The following is an 18,637-nucleotide window of genomic DNA, read 5'->3' on the forward strand; positions in this document are numbered from 1 at the left end:
AGCAAGTAAGCATGTTATCCCTGAAGTTGCTCTGTTGAAAGCGGAGATATGATGGGCATTGGAGTCTGTTGTGTATGGGGTTGTGTAGTCGCAGACCAATCAGGGTGTCAATGCTTACCCGTGTCCACAGCCAAAAGCACCTTCAATGGGCATGTGTGCATCAGAACTGGATCGTAGAACAATGAAAGGTGGCCTGATCTGACGAATCACATTCTTTTAAATCATGTGGATTGCTGGGTGCGTGTGCACCCCTTACCTGGTGAAGACATGGCACCAGGATGCAGTATAGGAAGACAAGCCAGCTGAGGCTTGTGTGATGCTTTGGGCAGTGTTCTGCTGGGAAGACTCAGGTCCTGCTATTCATGTGAATATTAACTTGACACACACCACCTACTTAAACCTAGTTGCTGACCAAGTATACCCCTTCATAAAAACGACTTCCTGATTGCAGTCGCCTCTTTCAGCAGGATAATGTGCCCTGCCACACTGAAAAAATATTTCAAAAATGGTTTGAGGAACTTAATGAGTTTGAGGTGTTGACATGGCCTCCAAATTTTCCAGAACCCAACTTAATTGAGTATCTGTAGGATGTGCTAGAGAAAACACATCCAATCCAGTGAGCCGCCCACCCAGGGGTTGACTATTATGTAGAGCTATGTTATTACTTACTGCGGCTTTTACAATGATCAGAGCTTTTCATTTTTTTTTTAGAAGATAGATTCACCTAAAGTTGTGTGAAAAAGGAATAACTTGTTTTGTAAAATAAAAGTACATGTGAAATGGCAGAAAAAGCTATAAACCTTAATTAAAAAAGAAAATCTTACTTCATAGAGCATAAATAAAACTCTTACCTGTATAGATGGTTTGTTTAAGTGACCAAGATTTGAAGTGGTTTGCCTTGGTTCATGTCCCAGAACCATCATGTTGGCATTGATTAATCGGAAAGCATCTATAACAACCTTTAAAGGGAAAAAAAAAAAAGCAATGTCAATTCCTTGGACATAGGAACTGAAAAACAGTGGACATGCAAGATTTGCTCATATCTAAGTTGGCATCATGCCCAACACTCATTTAATTATAATATTAATAAATAGGCCCTCCTGCCGATAGAGCCATCAGGACATTTATGTCTCTCTGGAAGTAAAAGTAACACCAATTATGTGAAAGGGAAAAATATTTCTGGACAGTTATTTATAAACCAATTTATGTATTAACATTAATGCTTTCCATAGAACTGACACCTACGTATCCAGCGTATCTTCTTCAATTTCATAAAGAGACTAAACATGAAAGTGAGCACAAGCTAAGGGACTGCATTTAAGGCCCAGACCTGTCACTTCAATTACTCTAGAAAGATAAGCAGAATGACAAGGAAATTATAGCCAGCTAGGAACAAATCAGATGGCTTTTATAAGTTTTGGCCAGCAATATCTACCTGCTGACAATCTGTTTTTTATAAACTCTCCCTCAATAGTGCAAGGAAGCCCACATAAGTATGTATACTGTAATGAAACCTCAGTTTAAAAAACTGAAACGAGTCAAAACAAATATGCTGGTCCTGGATAGATACAAAGGGAAGGGATACAACCTTTGGATTTTTATCTCTTTGCAGATATTGTCTAGGTCTAAGACATTGCCCATATTCCCAACAACACCCGATCAGTCAAGCCAGATTTACTAAGGGTGATGCACGCATGATCGCACAAAAATGCCACGACAACAAGCAAATTCTATGCACATGAAACATATTTATGCCTGATATACATGGAATTTATTGACAAGGGTGCTGTACTAAACAATGTACATTTCAGTGTCTAAACATATCCCAGCTAAGCAGTGGTGTGCCTAAAATAAAAATGTTATTTTCTCTATGGCTTTTGAATGTCAGTGGTTTCCAAACCATACAGGAATTAACCTATATCAAGTGTGAGCTATCACTGAGCATGTACAAACTTTAAGCTTATGGTTAAATGTTCAAGTATTAGCTACGATTTGAGCTTCCATACACTAAAAGGACAGAGTTCCATGATAAATATGCAATCGTTGTGATGTAGGAGCCCCGAACCTTATACAGTATAGACGATTTGTGGTCCTAGAAGCTGCTCACCAGCAACTGTGGGGTCTTTCTGGACCCCTAGAGGAGTTTGTTGAGGTTTTGAAAGGAAGGGAGTGCCAAACCAGCTTGTACAGACAATTTTTTTTGTAATCTTTATTTTATTATGCTAAAAGCATAAATTTATGATACAATCCGATAAAAAAACAAAGATAACAAGGTACAGAGACCACAACACATGTGAATCACAGCATATAGCACAAAGCACCACAGTTCAAATGATAGCCACAAGGGTGTGCTAAGTATCCTGATCATGAAAACAAGGATGTCACCCTCCAAACGTAGGGTCAGGTTGTTGGTGGGTGCGTCTCTATGAGGAGGATGGTATCATCGGGGGCTGGCTCTAATGTCCAAAGCCTCCAAGGTCTACAGTTTAATGAGAGAGAAGCATCCAGCAAGAACCAGTCCAGTAACATCAGGACAGCCACCCCATCAATCTGGGGTGCCCTTGAGTATTAAAATACATTTCGTATAAGGAGGCTTTCGGGGGGGGGGGGGGGATTGATTACCAGTGCAGACCTTTGGGGGATGCCACTAGAGCCACCAAGGATTGCCCACCCATGGACACCAGGTATGCCCACCCATGGCCACCAGGGATGCCAATAAGTGCTCAGGGAGCCTGCCAGTGCCCTCCTCATCAGTGCTGCTTATCATTGCCATCTATCAGTGCTGCCCACCAGTGCTGCCTATCAGTGCCCATCAGTGCTGCATATTAGTGCCTCATCATCAGTGCCTCATCATCAGTGCCCGTCAGCGCAGGAAAAAAACATATTTACAAAATTTTATAACAAACAAAAATAATTTTTTTTTTTTTTCAAACTTTTCGGTCTTCTTTTATTTGTTTAGCAAAAAAGAAAAACCTTGCGGTGATCAACCACCACCAAAAGAAAGCTCCATTTGTGGGAACAAAAATGACAAATTTGGTTTAGGTACAGTGTTGCATGACATGGTCCTTGTCATTCAAAATGCAACAGCGCTAAAAGCTGAAAATTAGCCTGGGCACGAAGGGGGTGAAAGTGCCCTGTATTGAAGTGGTTAATAAAGCCACGTTTGTTTCATCATACATCATGAGAGGTATATTTCTTTTTTTTGGTGAATTGGCTGGTATACAGACAGATTTCTGGATGCACTGGAAGATTGCTGGAGGAGTCTGACCTAGATTACTGGGAAAGTGCTGTTTGACCTTACCCTTGTGGAGGTCAGACAGAGGCAACAGGCTCTATTGAGAGGTGGTGGACCGAGTTAGTGGAACACTTTTTTTTTTCTTTTTATAATATGCACAGCAAGCACGCATGCAAATGGACAAGAAGATTGCAGGATGTGTTTTTGGGGAGTTTCATATCGGTTATTTATAATGTATATATTAATCTAGTGATTATTCCCATTTTATGCATTATTCATGTTTGTTGCACACACATGAGATTTTGAGGACTATTGTATTTTGGTGATTTGGCACAATAAGATCATATTATTAGTATTTACTAGCGTTTTACTTTGGAAGTTTATAGAATTTATCATCAGAAGAAGTAGAACTCCCTTGCTTGGCTTGCCAACAATGGTAGTGAGAACTTGGTTAAAAGACATGAGTTTAGTCATTTATCACCAACTAGGAATACTTAGTACATTCAACAAAAGAAACATAGAAAACTGAAGCCAAGGACAGAATTAAAAAAGAAATTGTGTTTTTTAAAAATGCACATGCATTTTAAAATCATAATTAGTGTAAGTCTGTCCTTACGTCAGCTTCCAAGCAAAGAGTAGAAGAGAAAGAACCAGCAACAGGGACAATCAGACTCTGATGCAGTACACAATGCTATCTTGTGCAAGAAGAAAAGGCATTAAAGCTGTTCCATTATTGTCCAAACAGACTGGGGGGGGGGGGGGGGGGGGTCATGGATCGAAATATTAGAATGTGTCACAAATTGAAGTATACTTCTCAACTGCAGCGGGGTCGGCACTTGGCTGTGCTCTTTGCCAAGAGATGCCTCAATCCCAAAACTGGCACCGTGAGGCTGCAGAGCCCAGCAGGCAAGCGGCTAGCTGAAGCAGTGTTGTTGGTGGAAGTACAGCTGCCAGGCTTCAGGCTGGAACATAGGCAGCAGCAGCTTCCGGGTGTAGAAGGATGACTGCAGCTCCAATCAGCACCTCTCTCTGCTGGGTGATGGTGACAGGAAGTGGACGGAGCGTGGCTACATGTTTCAGGGAAACAAGACTGCCCTTTTATAAAACCACAGGAACTGCTGGCAAACTTCATATCACTGATGGAAGGATGAATGGAAAAATGTACCAAGACATTCTTGATAAAAAATCTGCTGCCATCTACCAGGATGATAAAGATGAAATGAGGGTGGACATTTCAGCAAGACAATGAGCCCAAACACAAAGCCAAAGGAAACTCTCAAATGGTTTAAAAGAAAGAGAATAAAGCCGCTTGAGTGGCCCAGCCAAACACCTGACTTGAATTCAATAGAAAATCAATGGAAAGAACTAAAGATCAGAGTTCATAAAAGAGGCCCACGGAACCTCCAATATTTGAAGAATCTTGTGTGGAATCTCTGTGTGGAAGAATGGGCCAAAATCACACCTGAGAAATGCATGCGACTAGTTTCTCCATACAGGAGGCATCTTGAAGCTGTCATTACCAACAAAGGATTGTGTACGAAGTATTAAATACATTTCAGTTACAGTGTTCAATATTCATTCCTTGTGCCATTCTATTTTATTACACATAACTTTCTGAACATAATTTGCTTTGATGTCTTTGTATGTATGGATTGCATATGGGTGGTTACTGGCTTGTGGTGAAAATGTAATGTCAATAGCACCTTTAGAAATATATTTACCTAGAAAAATGATGAAATGTTCAATACGTATTTTACCAGCTGAATGTGGGATCTCAAAACCTGATCTGAGAGTTGCATCCACTTTACCTGGCGTTCCTCACTACACCCCTGGTCATCTTATGTGCCTGTTAAATGACAGTTGGAGTCTAGCCAGCGCAATAGCTTATTCATTTCCTTTGGTTCACATATACTGTATGCATTTAACATCATTAAGAGGCTTGCCGGAGTTCAGCTTGAAAAGAAGGGGAAAATAGCCTAATTTAGCTACATAGAATTGTGGCACGTATCTGAAGATTATCACTCTATAATCGTGAATAAAGGCAGAGAACCAGGCTGGCTCTTGCCAAAGCATTCTGTGCTTCTTTGGCTTTTGGATTCCAATATCTTGTCATCTTTGTATGCTTGATTGGTCTCCCACAGATTTGAAAACCTTATGTACAACTTTTGGATTAGTTCCTGTTTTTATTTGCTTGGAAGAACACCACTACAGCAGGGTAACAGTTCATGTTAAATTAATGACTCTGAAGTAAATATCAGATATGGAATGCAACACAGATAATGAACGCATTGAAGCTTTCTGAAAATAACATGGAAGAAACTACCGTATTACATGTGATGTATAAAGACAAGACTAGTACAGACAAACACATTCTAATTCACAAATGACTAATACAGGACACCGGAAATGTGTGGAGTGATACATGAGCCCTGGTCTGAAGGTTTTGATATTTGCTTGCCATGTACTTTCTCAATATGCCTTCCTTAATATTACCTGAGCCATCTCAAAGTTGCAATAAAAAAAGATAAGCTAAAATAATCTCCATGCAGAGGTTACCTCTGGTAGTGATGGCCTCCAACTCTTCTGTCCTCAATAACAAATTTCTCAGTTAGGAATAATATGTGCCTCTAATCATAGGAAAGTGGCCTGACTATGTCCTGCACAGCACTACTGCAGCTTGCCCTCTGTTAGAGCTACAATTGGATCCAGAAGCCAGGTGCACATTTAGGATGGTGACTATCATCGTGCAACTGAGTAGAACAGCAAGTTCTGTCCATGTTTCAGTGCATGCTCCACACTGCAGAGGCCATAGAGGAGTTGTAAAGTCAGAAGGTTCTTTTATCTTAATACCCATCTTCTGAGTATAGCAGCCCCCCTAATACTTACCTGAGCCCATCTCTGTCCAGCGATGTCCACAAGTCCCTCGGCCGTCAAGTACTCTCCGCCTTGATTGGCTGAGACACAGCCGCGGCTGGCTGGCTCCCGCAGCTGTCGATTAAAGTCAGCTAGCCAATCAGGAGAGAGAGGGGCAGGGTCAAACTGCAACTCTGTGTCTAGCTGCTTGCTGTAGGGGCACTTGACAGGAGGGGAGGGGCCGGGAGCAGTAGGGAGGGGACCCGAAAAGAGGATCCAGGTTGCTCTGTGCAAAAGCAACTGCACAGAGGAGGTAAGTAAAACGTGTTTGTTATTTTAAAAGAAGAAAAAAAAAAGACTTAATCACTTTAAAATGCACCCCTTTGCTTTACATGTTAACCAGTAAGATGGTGAGTTCAACACCGCACAGACGTTTATGTATGTTGCTGTCCCACCCACCTCCCTATTGTGGCATTTTATATTCTGCAGCATTTTACATAGTAAAATACTCTTTGCAAGAGTAAGCAGCCCAACTGAGTTACCCAAGTGCACAGGGCCGTTTGAAGGAATTTGGGGGCCCCAAACACGCAAAGCCTACAGGAACGAGAGAGAGAGCGCGCGCGAGAGAGAGAGAGAGAGAGAGAGAGATCTCAAAATCTCACCCAGATACAAAGCACTTACCTGCAATTGCAGAAAATGTCAGTTCTAAGTGGACAGACCCCTCCCATGCCTGAAAACTAACAATTTCTAAATGACAGATATTATTAAAATGTTTACAGGCTAATAGGTGTGCTCCATAAGTTGGAAAACAGATGTAACAATACAAATCAATGGTCCAGTTTGATTAAAGTTAAAAAAATATATAATAATCTCCTACTAAATATGTGTATGCCCACTTTTGCTGGAGAATGCATGCAACAGAATACCCCTACTCCTTAAAAATACTACATTTTGCTACAAAATAATAATTTTGCTTTTGTGTAGTTTTTTTATGTCATTCCCTTTAACAATCACAGCCTTAAACTTTTTCCATCATTTTACTTTAAAATATATTATTTTTTTTACTTAAAAATTATTTAGTTTAACTTTTTTTTTTCTACAGTGCGTGGTACTGCCATCACTAAGCTTTAAGATCAAACTACAAAAACATGGAGAAACTTAACAGACTGCACAACATCAGTGCTTCGGGTGCACAATTTAAATTTAGACAGTGCTCATGATATTAGTCCCATATGTCACAATCTCTGACACAGTGCTTTACTTCTGTTCAGAAATAGTACTGGGAAAGAAACAAACAAGCCTTCATGTAAACATCTGGACATTTAGAATATTGAGGCAGATCAAGGACAGCACACTCATTTCTACTATAATATACATTCAAAACCTGCTTTTTTGCTGAGAAACAAAACAAAAACAAAGCTATGTCACTTTACATGCCATGCCTCATAATACTACATCAGTACATGATTGATTGAGAACACATCAATCAATGAAGGACTTGTGTATAAATGATCCTGATCTAGAACATTCAGCATACAACTTTCTATTCAATTCCTAAAGTGTTTGTAAATCTATACGTTTTTTTTTTTTTTTTTAACATAATACATTCTATGCTTAAGAGCCGGTCCACACTAGCGCGACTTGTCAGCCTGACAAGTCGCGCTCCCTCGCGGTCCATTGACCGCTATAGGACACAAGGCGCTCCGACTTAGAAAAATGGTCCTATACTACTTTAGGGCGACCTCGGAGCGACTGGCATAGACTTCCATTATGTGAAGTCCCTGCAAGTCGCTCCGAAGTCGTGGTGCATGGTAATGCACAAGTCGCCCCCAAAGTAGTAAGGAGTCGTGTCGCCTTAGTGTGAACCGACTCTTAGGGTAAAAAAAAATGTTGTGGTTTGCGCTTACCCCCAGCCCCCCTTATACTTATCTGAGCCCAATCTCAATCCAGCGATGTGCACAAGAGCAGCACTCTTGGCTCTCTCTCTCTCCTCATTGGCTGAGAGACAGCAGCAGTGCAATTAACACAAGCCATTGTGTCATTTGATACACAGATCAGGGCTCAGGAGCAAGCATGCACGAGTGCCCCCACAACAAGCTGCTTAGCAGGCAGAAGGAGCTAGGATCTCAGGCAGGGGACCCGAGAAGAGGAGGATAGGGGCTATGCTGTGCTAAACCACAGGTTAAAGATATTGGCAAGCAGAACTTTAAATATAGCACTGAATATGCAAATGAGTTATAATAAAGGACAATGTTTAAAAGAGAAAAAAAAAAAAATTTTATTTGAAGCATGCTTTAGATCAATTTTTAACCATTACCAGTACTAACACAACAATTCAGTCAGGTCCATTTCTTCAAGACTAGATAAAGGTGAAAGGGTTGACACTTGGTGCAGTGGTCCTTGCTCAATATCTAATGATGGAAATAAGTAACCCAGGACCACTGCATCTATCCCAAATGTCAACATATTCATTCTCATCTAGTCCAGATAAAGCATACCTGTCTATGAAATGCACCCACACTAATTACAGTTAATATGTACAGTATACAGGTAGTATACATATGATGAGCGGTGGCTGGTTTCCTCCAGACAGGACGCTTACCATTCAGGCCAAAGAGTTCAATCTTTGTTTCATGAGACCAGAGAATATTGTTTCTCATGGTCAGTCCTTCAGGTGGCTTTTGGCAAACTCCAGACGGGATGTCATTTGCCTTTTACTGAGGCGTGGCTTCCATCCGGTCACTCTACCATACACACCTGTCTAGTGGAGTGCTGCAGAGATGGTTGTTTATCTGGAAGTTTCTCCTCTCTCCAAAGAAAAACTCTATAGCTCAGTCAGAGTGACCATCGGGTTCTTGGTCATCTCGCTGACTAATGTCTTTCAACCTCAATCGCTCAGTTTGGCCGGGCGGCCCGCTCTAGGAAGAGTCTTGATGGTTTCAAACTTCTTCCATTTACAGATGATAGAGGCCACTGCGCTCATTGGGATCTTGAACGCTGCAGACATTTTTCTGCATCCTTCCCCAGATCTATGCCTCGATACAATCCTGTCTCGGATGTCTATGGACAATTCCTTGGACTTCATGGCTTGGTTTATGCTCCGGCATGCACGGTTAACTATGGGACCTTACGTAGACAAGTGTGCGCCTTTACAAATCATACCCAATCAACTGAATTTACCACAGGTGGACTCCAAGTTGTAGAAACATCTCAAAGATGATCAGTGGAAACAGGATGAACCCGAGCTCAATTTGGAGTGTCAAGGAAAAGGATGTAAATACTTATGTACATGTGATTTTTTAGGTTTTGAATTTTTAATAAATTTGCAAATATTTCAAAACAAACTTTTCACATTGTCATTATGGGGTATTGTTTGTAGAATTTTGAGGAAAATCATGAATTTAAAAGGTTTTAAAAGATTTTTTTTTTTTGGGATCTTTCCAGCCTAGAGTAAAGATGTCGGGGACTTCTAGACCCCCCACAACTTTCCATAAAGAGGACCTGTCAGGCCCCATTCCTTGTAATAAGAATAAAAGTGATTTAAAAAAACCAAATAAATGTAAAAAATGGAAAGTGTAAAAATATAATAAAAAAAAAATGTTTAAAGCGCCCCCCTGTCCCCGCACGCAGATGGGAACGCATATGTTCGCCGTGCCCACATATGTAAACAGCATTCAAACCACACATGTGAGGTATCCCTGCGAACGTTCGAGTGAGAGCAGCAATTCTAGCCCAGGACCTCCTCTGTAACATTAAACTGGTCACCTGTAAAAATTTTTAAAGCGTCACCTATGGAGATTTTTACGTACTGAAGTTTGGCGCCATAATACAAGTGTGCGCAATTTTAGAAAGCGTGACATGTTCTGTATCTAATTACTCGGCATTACATTTTTCACATTATACAAGAAAAAACTGGGCTAACTTTAGGGTTTTTCTTCTTTTTTTATTTTATATTTTATTAGTCGTGAAACCGTTTTTATTCCCTAGGGTCTCTGCTACAAAAAAATATATATACTGTTTGGGGGTTGAGAAATTTTCTAGCAAAAAAAAAAATATGATCTTTACATGTAGGAGACGAGTGCCAGAATCGGCCCGGTATAGTAGTGGTTAATAAAAAAAAAATCTTCTGCTTTTACAACCACTTTAAGGAGATTGAAAACAACTTTTGTAAATGCTTCCATTTTAACGCCTATATAAAATTTCAGTGTATTGATTTACATTTACTTTAATGCAGCTCTGTAAAGTAATGAAGTAATTACTTCCGAGGGCTAGTGTGTACTGAATAATTCTGCTCAATATACTTGTCTGTCCAAGATATTGGGGGCCACTGGAGTACAAGAAACCATATTTTTTGTGTTTGTTTGAGGGGCCTTCATTGTTGCTGCTCAGTCAGATTTAGGGGAACCTGATACTTTGGGGGTACATTTGTCTTCCTACAGCCCTGTACTCGGCAGTTAGCCTCACTTCAGCATGAAATGGCTCAGAAAAAGCCAAACAATGCAATGAACAGCACTAATGTTCAAGTGATGCTAACCCACTCTTATTAAAATGTCACTGCTAGCTGAAGAGATTTGTGTTTTAGTTTGGTGACCTCATATTCTACGATAATGATAGTCATATATAGAGAAGAATAACAATTCAGTCAGTACCAATTAAAGTCTCCACTTCTTTGAGTGATATACCAACACAGTAAAAGAGCAACTGGATGTATTTAAAGCTAAACTCTAAGCAGATTCTAAAAGACACAAATGAATGCAGCTCTGTATTCATTACATGTATTTTTTAAATGCAGTTTAAGTACCTCCACTTGACCTGGTATCATGATGTCTTATGCAGTCCCTGTACAGAGTTGGAGTACGAGGAAGAAAAAAAAAAAAAAAGAAGTAAAACAAGGAGCCAATCAGTTTATGTGCTAAGAAAAAGCATGCTGAGGAAAAGAGAGAAGAGTGACAGAAAGAGAAGCTCATCACTTTGCTACTTCTACACTGTCCACATTATTTTAGTTACTGTGCTCAGACCAGATCATGAAGATACTTCTCAGTTGCTTGAAATGGGCACAGATTTACTAAGGCCCCGTTCACACAGGGGGTGCACTTGACGGACTCCGTTTTGCTCAGCGGGGATCGATCCGCCGATCCCTGTTGAGCAGGCGGATGACCGGTCCATCTCCGCTTACTTTGCAGGGACTGAGCCGTCAGAGCCCCGCTCTGCTCTATGGGAGATCGGATGAAAACAGACCACTTGTCCATTTTAATCTGATCTTATCCGATCTGATCCTCCAGACAGATGGAAAAACGGGGTTTCCATCCGTCCGGATTTCACGGACAGGATCGGTTAGCAGCGGGTGTCAGTGGAGATATCAACGCTGACATCTGCTGCTCCATTAAGCTGCATGGAGCATCAGTTTAGGTCCGCCTGAAAAACGGACAGGTGGACAAGATCGGAAAGCCCGTGTGAAAGGGGCCTTAGGGTGCATCCAGACCTGCAAATGCACCTTGTCAGTGATTACATGCGAGTATGCCAAGGGGGGTTTTCATGGTTAGCTGCGAGTAGGCAGCAGGGATGAAAGCAATGGGAGGCTGCCGGCTCTCACAGCCAATCTCGTAATCATGTAATTGTTCATGCTGCGATTACATGCATGTGTTAAAAAAACCTCAACCCCAAATTCACCATGTACTGCGAGAGCCTGAAAATGCCATTGGGATAAACAGGTACTTCAGTGCAGACAATATGGATAGAAAAACTTGGGGCAACATTGAAACAAGGTCTGAAAAAATCAGCTACGCTCTTATGAGATTTAAAAGGATAAGTTCACCTTTAAGAGCATGGTACACCCACCTCCCACTGCCAGCGCTCTGCTCTGTGATAGTGGGTGAGGGATCTTCTCCTGTGAATGAACTACATGTACCGTTGGCCACCATAGGAGACAGCTTGTAGTTCTCAATGAACTGTGAGGGTGCTGGTGAGCGCTCTCGTAGTTCATTGATTCTTCTTGCAGTTTGGTAACTGTCTATGCACATAGAAGGAAGACAGCTAAGAGTCTGCAGGATCCTGACATGGCAGCCACAATCTGCTGATTGCAGGTGCACTGCTTAACCACTTTACAACCGGAGGATTTTGCTGTCTTCCGTCCAGGCCACTTTTTGCGATTCGGCGCTGTGCGACTTCAACTGACAATTGCGCGGTCGTGCGACGCCGTACCCAAACGAAATTTACGTCCTTTTTCTCCCACAAACAGAGCTTTCTTTTGGTGGTATTTGATCACCTGTGCGATTTTTACTTTTTGCGCTATAAACAAAAAAAGAGCGTTTATTTTGAAAAAATAACAATATTTTTCACATTTTTTTATATGAAATTCCCCCCAAAAAAGATGTAAAAACCAATTTTTTTAAAAGTTTTTTGCCAATTTGTTTTATGCTACATATGTTTGGTAAAAAAAATCGCAATAAGCGTATTTTGATTGGTTTGCGCAAAAGTTATTGCGTTTACTAACAAAGGGAAAGATTTCTGTCATTTTTGGTGTTTTTTTTTTAACGCGTAATGGCGGCGATCTGCGATTTTTTTTGCGGGACTGCGACATTGCGGCGGACAGACCGGACCCCTGACTGACATTTTTGACACTTTTGGGGGTACCAGTGACATTACTGCAGTAATCAGTGCTATATATATGCACTGTTACTGTAAAAATGACACTGGCAGGGAAGGGGTTAATTTTATTGGAGAGGGAGGGGTTAATGTATGCCTGGTGCTTACTGACGTGTAGGGGGGGAGGTGACTATGTGATTCATGGACAGATCGGATGTCCAGCTATGCTGAACAGTCCGATCTGTCACTCCCTGTCACTATGGAGATCCGCCCGCTGTGTTTACACACAGCGGGCGGATCTCCAGACTCGATCCCCGACGATCGGGTAAGAGCAGCGGCGATCGCCGCTGCTCCTCCCCTGGCCCGACTCCCGCTGTGAATGAAAACAGCGGGAGCGAGCCTCCGGCGGCGCGCAAGCGCCGCCCAGAAGGGGAGGAGTCCAGTCACGTTAATACTACGTGACTGGACGGGAACGAGCCACTCTGCCGCAGTAGTATTCCCGTAAGCGGTAGTAAAGTGGTTAAAGCTTGCAATAAAAAAAAAAAAAAAAAATTTTGAAAAGGTTAACTTATTCTTTAGGAAATGCATAACACCTATGTTATATAATTTACATAATTCTCTATTTAAGATTGGAGCATTAACATCTTTGATCATCATCCTGCTTAGCAGCACCCAGCATTGGCATAATTAATGGAGTCACATTTGTACTGCAGAACTAAATTTTGTATGTATTATCGGTTTTTGCATTATTTTTTTTTTTTTCATAATTTTCTTAACCACTTAAGCCCCGGAAGATTTTACCCCCATTCCGACCAGGGGGTATTTTGCGATTCGGCACTGCGTGAATTTAACGCACAATTGCGCGGTCGTGCGACGCTGTACCTAAACGAATTTGACGTCCTTTTTTTCCCACAAACAGAGCTTTCTTTTGGTGGTATTTGATCACCTGTGCGATTTTTTGATCACGCGCTATAAACAAAAAAAGAGCGTCAATTTTGCAAAAATAGCAATATTTTTCACATTTTTTTATATGAAATTCCCCCAAAAAAAAATGTAAAAATCAAAATTTTTAAAAATTTTCGGCCAATTTATTTTATGCTACCTATGTTTGGTAAAAAAAATATCGCAAAAAGCGTATTTTGATTGGTTTGCGCAAAAGTTATCGCGTTTACTAACAAAGGGAAAGATTTTTGTCATTTTTGTTGTTTTTTTTTTAACGCGTAATGGCGGCGATCTGCGATTTTTTTTGCGGTACTGCGACATTGCGGCGGACAGATCGGACCCTTGACTGACATTTTTGACACTTTTGGGGTTACCAGTGACATTTCTACAGTAATCAGTGCTATATATATGCACTGTTACTGTAAAAATACACTGGTAGTGAAGGGGTTAACTTTATTTGGAAGGGAGGGGCTGTGTGTGTCCCTAGGGGCGTGGTTTCTACTGTGATTGGCTGTGGCTCTAGCTGTAAGGACACTGATCAACGGATCTACATACCAGATCCGTTTTATCAGTGTCTTTGCAGCGAGGAGAATGACAGGCAGTTTGTTTACACAAGCTGCCTGACATTCTCCCTCTCCCCCGCCGATCGCCGAGTGACCGGCGGACATCGGGTCCGCTGGTCACACGCGCGGGGGGGTCCGTGACCACGCGGGGGGGCGCGCGCTCGCTCCCTAGACCCTCACAAGCAAGCAACGTAGCCCTACGTTAGTTTGCCTGTGAGGGGCTGACCGCCGACGTAGATAGTCGTGCGGCGGTCGGCAAGTGGTTAAACTTGCTGGACTCCTGTTCTTTTGCCTATTTTGCCTATTTCCCATAGGGGGCGCCTTCCTGTTGCCAGGCTCCCTGGATTTATACACATCCTCGGATGTGTGTTTGAGGAAGCATATAGACTTTAGCATGGGGGGGGTTGCGCTTTAAACGGACCTCTGAGACTATCACAGTGCAGGTGCATTTATACGGACACTTGATTACACACAGGTGGATTCTATTTATCATAATTAGTCATTTAGGACAACATTGGATCATTCAGAGATCCTCACTGAACTTCTGGAGAGAGTTTGCTGCACTGAAACTAAAGGGGCTGAATAATTTTGCACGCCCAATTTTTCAGTTTTTTATTTGTTAAAGTTTGAAATATCCAATAAATTTCGGTCCACTTCATAATTGTGTCCCACTTGTTGATTCTTCACAAAAAATTAAAGTTTTATATCTTTATGTTTGAAGCCTGAAATGTGGCAAAAGGTCGCAAAGTTCAAGGGGGCCGAATACTTTCGCAAAGCACTGTATAACTGGACAATTTAAAGTCTCAAATAGAAAATACAAACGTCAAAAAAAAATTCTCGTGTAGTGATCAATGTGTAAAAATAACCCAAAAAAGTCCCAATATATGTGTAGCCATCACAAACCCGTTGTCTGGTTTACCACAGATCAGTTTCTTCTGTGACAGAGTGCCAATACACTCACCAAAAAAACTGCCGTGAAATACCAAATGTGTAACACCCCGTGTATTACAAAGGTTTCTTCATTGTGCTCTCCCTTCACCATTCAAATGCACTCACCAGAAGCTGAAATGAAACAAGCCCTGCAATGTAGTTGGTAATGGTGTTGCAAACATGGCCTGTGATATACTGGTTCTGTGATCACCAATCTTGCAAAGGTCTTTGCAAGACCGTTGTTTGAACGGTTTGGTAGTCGTGACAGTGCTGTGTTGGTGGGAGTGGTTGTGCAGGGTCGAGAGCAGGTGGTGAGCATTTTTTTTGCAGTACACCCTACATGATTGGTGAACGCAGGACCGGTATCACAGGCCATGTTTGAAACACCATGACAACTCATAGGGGTAACGCCTAGTAAACCGCTTAGGGACTCTAAGGGGACACTTTGATTGCTCCCACTCTTTAGCGACATTCCTGTCAAAATAGGTGGGGAAAGGAAACGCCTTTGCCACTCTGGATGGCTTGTGAATGCCAAAGAGAACCTGCGCCTCCACTGAAGCTGCAACTGCGTCCTCCATCTTCAAGGTCTCACGCACAGATCCAATCAGTGCTTTCACCAGCGCCTTTTCTTGTGCAATTGCAGATGTGGAGGAATCATCCTCACTATCTGAGGACTCCAGGCGCGTGGTTGCAAACCCAGCAGGATTACCCATGTCCGCGGCGGCCGAATCAGATTCAGGATCAGATGAGACAGATGAGGCAGGGGGCGCTTTTTGCTAGCCCGTTGCCTGAAAGCCACCTTCACCTGGGACACAGACTCCAGGACCGCCGTCAGTGCATTGATGGATGGTTGGGACCCGGAGGGCCCCGCAGCCTAAGAGAGGGGCCAGGCAGGGAGATGTGCTCCAAAGACTCCATGAGTCACCAGGAGGGCCCCACAAAAAGTGTAAGACACTGCAAAGGGACAACCCCCACCGCGCTGACAGCACCACCTGGTCACCAGGCACAAGCACCAAGCGATCCTCAGCAGAGAGAGAGAGAGAAAACCCCACCAAACTCACCACCCAGCAGAAACCGGCACCTGCAGCCACCAGGATAATCTGCACTCCACCTGCGGTGATCATGAAGTGAAAGGATCCAGAAGTCAACACCAGGGGATGAGGAGGGGCTCCCACCGCCGAAATCGCTGTCAGGGGCCCTAGGCCTCAAGGACAGGCCCTGGCAGGAGCCACCACCATTTACAACCCCCCCCCCCCGCACAGCTAAATGTCCGGTTGCCGGCGGGGCACCCTCCTGGCCCCTATCGCCAGCATACCGCCCTACACCCCAAGGGGTGTACTTACTTTTGTTAGATACTGCACACACATACAATTTATAAGCACATTGAAAACTCACACCTTGGATACATTTCTTTCAGGAAAGGAAAATTAAAAATATTAAATTTAATAGAACAGCAGTTATGACTATGGAAATATGAAGTTACCCTTTACATAGGTCTACATGGGTTATTCAACTATATCTGCAATTTTTTTCCATATGTAAAATGTGCATGAATTTACATTTCTGCAAGCAGATTGTTTTCATAAACAGCATTTTTTTTTAGTAGTTCAAGTAAATATGGCCATCCTTTAAGTAAGCATAAAACAAGAGAATCAGCTGGCATCACTATAGCAACAGCATTAACGAACCCAGTATACTAAACAACCTGCAATGTAAAATTAGAAGCTACAACAAAACAAAGTGTCAGTGTGTGTAAATACACACACACACTATATTATATATATATATATATATATATATATATATATATATATATATATATATATATATATATATATATATATATATATATATATATATATACACACACACACATATATATATATATACATACATATATATATATACATAAATACATATATATTTATATACATACATATATACACACACATTATATATTATATATATATATATATATATATATATATATATATATATATATATATATATATATATATATATACACACACACATACATATATATATACACACAAACACACCAAAAAAAAAAAAAATTATATGTGTATACAAATTTACATTTGTATTGCAAACTTAATAGGAAGGTTTTTTTTTTTTTTTAATTATTGTATGTGGGTTGTGAAATGTATGCCTTTTTCTATAGTGAGAGTCTATGCCAAAATAAATAAATACATTGATTTACTGATATCTAGCTCTTTAACGTTTTGTGGGAAAAATAGGTGTTAATTATACCACAGCAAGATGCAAAAAAAAAAAAAACAACACCTCAGCGGGTGCTTAACAGACATGTTGAAGGATGCCTTTTATGTTCATGTTTTTAAGGTATAAAATTAATAGAGAGAGTAAGGTAGTAAAACAAAAACAAATATATATATATACTGAATATATATATATATATATATATATATATATATATACATACATACATACACACACACATACATACATACATACATACATACATACACACTGTGATAAAAGAAATTTACACGATTACCCTCCTAGCACTGTGTCGCGCACTAATACGCAGCAGTTAGGCGCGTTCTCTCGATATATATATATATATATAGAAAAAGAAAAGGACAGGGCGCATGGAGGGGGGGGGGGGGGGGGAACTTTCTAGTGGGGTGCTGTCAATGACAAATATGCTCGAGGAAATTGTATAAAAAATATCGAACAGTTTTTATTAAGGACAAAAATAAAGACATAAAATGTATGCTGTGTTTACAGGATACAAAATAGAACAAACACATCAACTTTAAAAAAAATTGCAGTTATAGACCATATTCTAGTATACTGAATGCAGATGGTAATGTCGAATCCTACACAGGGGTTAATAGAAGCCACTATATACCCTATACCAGCCAGAAGTGGATTCTCCTGGGTAGTGTCTATGTAGAGAACGATGTTGCCCAAAAATTACTGACCCAACATGTTTCACGGCAGTAGCCGCTTCTACAGGGGCATTTAAGGGATTTGTGCAAAACTCAGTTATAATCACTAGATATATATTGTGTGTGCGTGCGAAGGGCCCAGAGAGTGTAGGCACCATGCCCTCCGGGGCCAGTTCAGTGCAATGGGAATCACCGGGATGTCCTTCATCTCGAGTATATCAGGTGGAACTGGACCCACAGAGTCACCAAAGTGTCCACTGCAAAGGCCTGAGGGTCCCCAGATTTTGCAAACAACCTGACCAGTGACACATGAATCATGTGTGATTCAGTGTCTCCTGACCTGTGGCAAAGGTCTTTGAAGACCTCCAGGAGTAGAGCCCATTCCCACTGATCCAGATGTGGATGACTGAAGATGTCCAGTGGCAAACTTTTCAGAGGTACAGGCAGAGACCTCTAGCCAGTGTGTGCTGGCTGACACTGTACCCTTGATCGCAGGTGCAATGCTCTGCAGGCTCCGAACAGAAAAAAAAAAATGTTTATTCTGCAAAAAGATTTGCATTTATTATTTTTATTAGGAAAAGTGAACTTCGCATTTT

General features: G+C 41.4%; 1 protein-coding gene across 1 annotated transcript in view; it reads right to left on the reverse strand.

Moving 5' to 3' along the window:
• Positions 1–18,637, reverse strand: part of PSMD14 (proteasome 26S subunit, non-ATPase 14) — a 163,634-nt gene that overhangs the window by 21,634 nt on the left and 123,363 nt on the right. Inside the window, exon 7 of the mRNA XM_082261044.1 lies at positions 852–959. Coding sequence (XP_082117170.1) covers positions 852–959 — 108 coding nt within the window. The remainder of the gene's footprint in view (positions 1–851; positions 960–18,637) is intronic.

This window comes from Pelophylax lessonae (genome assembly GCF_965119305.1).
Source record: "Pelophylax lessonae genome assembly, chromosome: 6".
In the NCBI taxonomy this organism is placed as follows: domain Eukaryota; kingdom Metazoa; phylum Chordata; class Amphibia; order Anura; family Ranidae; genus Pelophylax; species Pelophylax lessonae.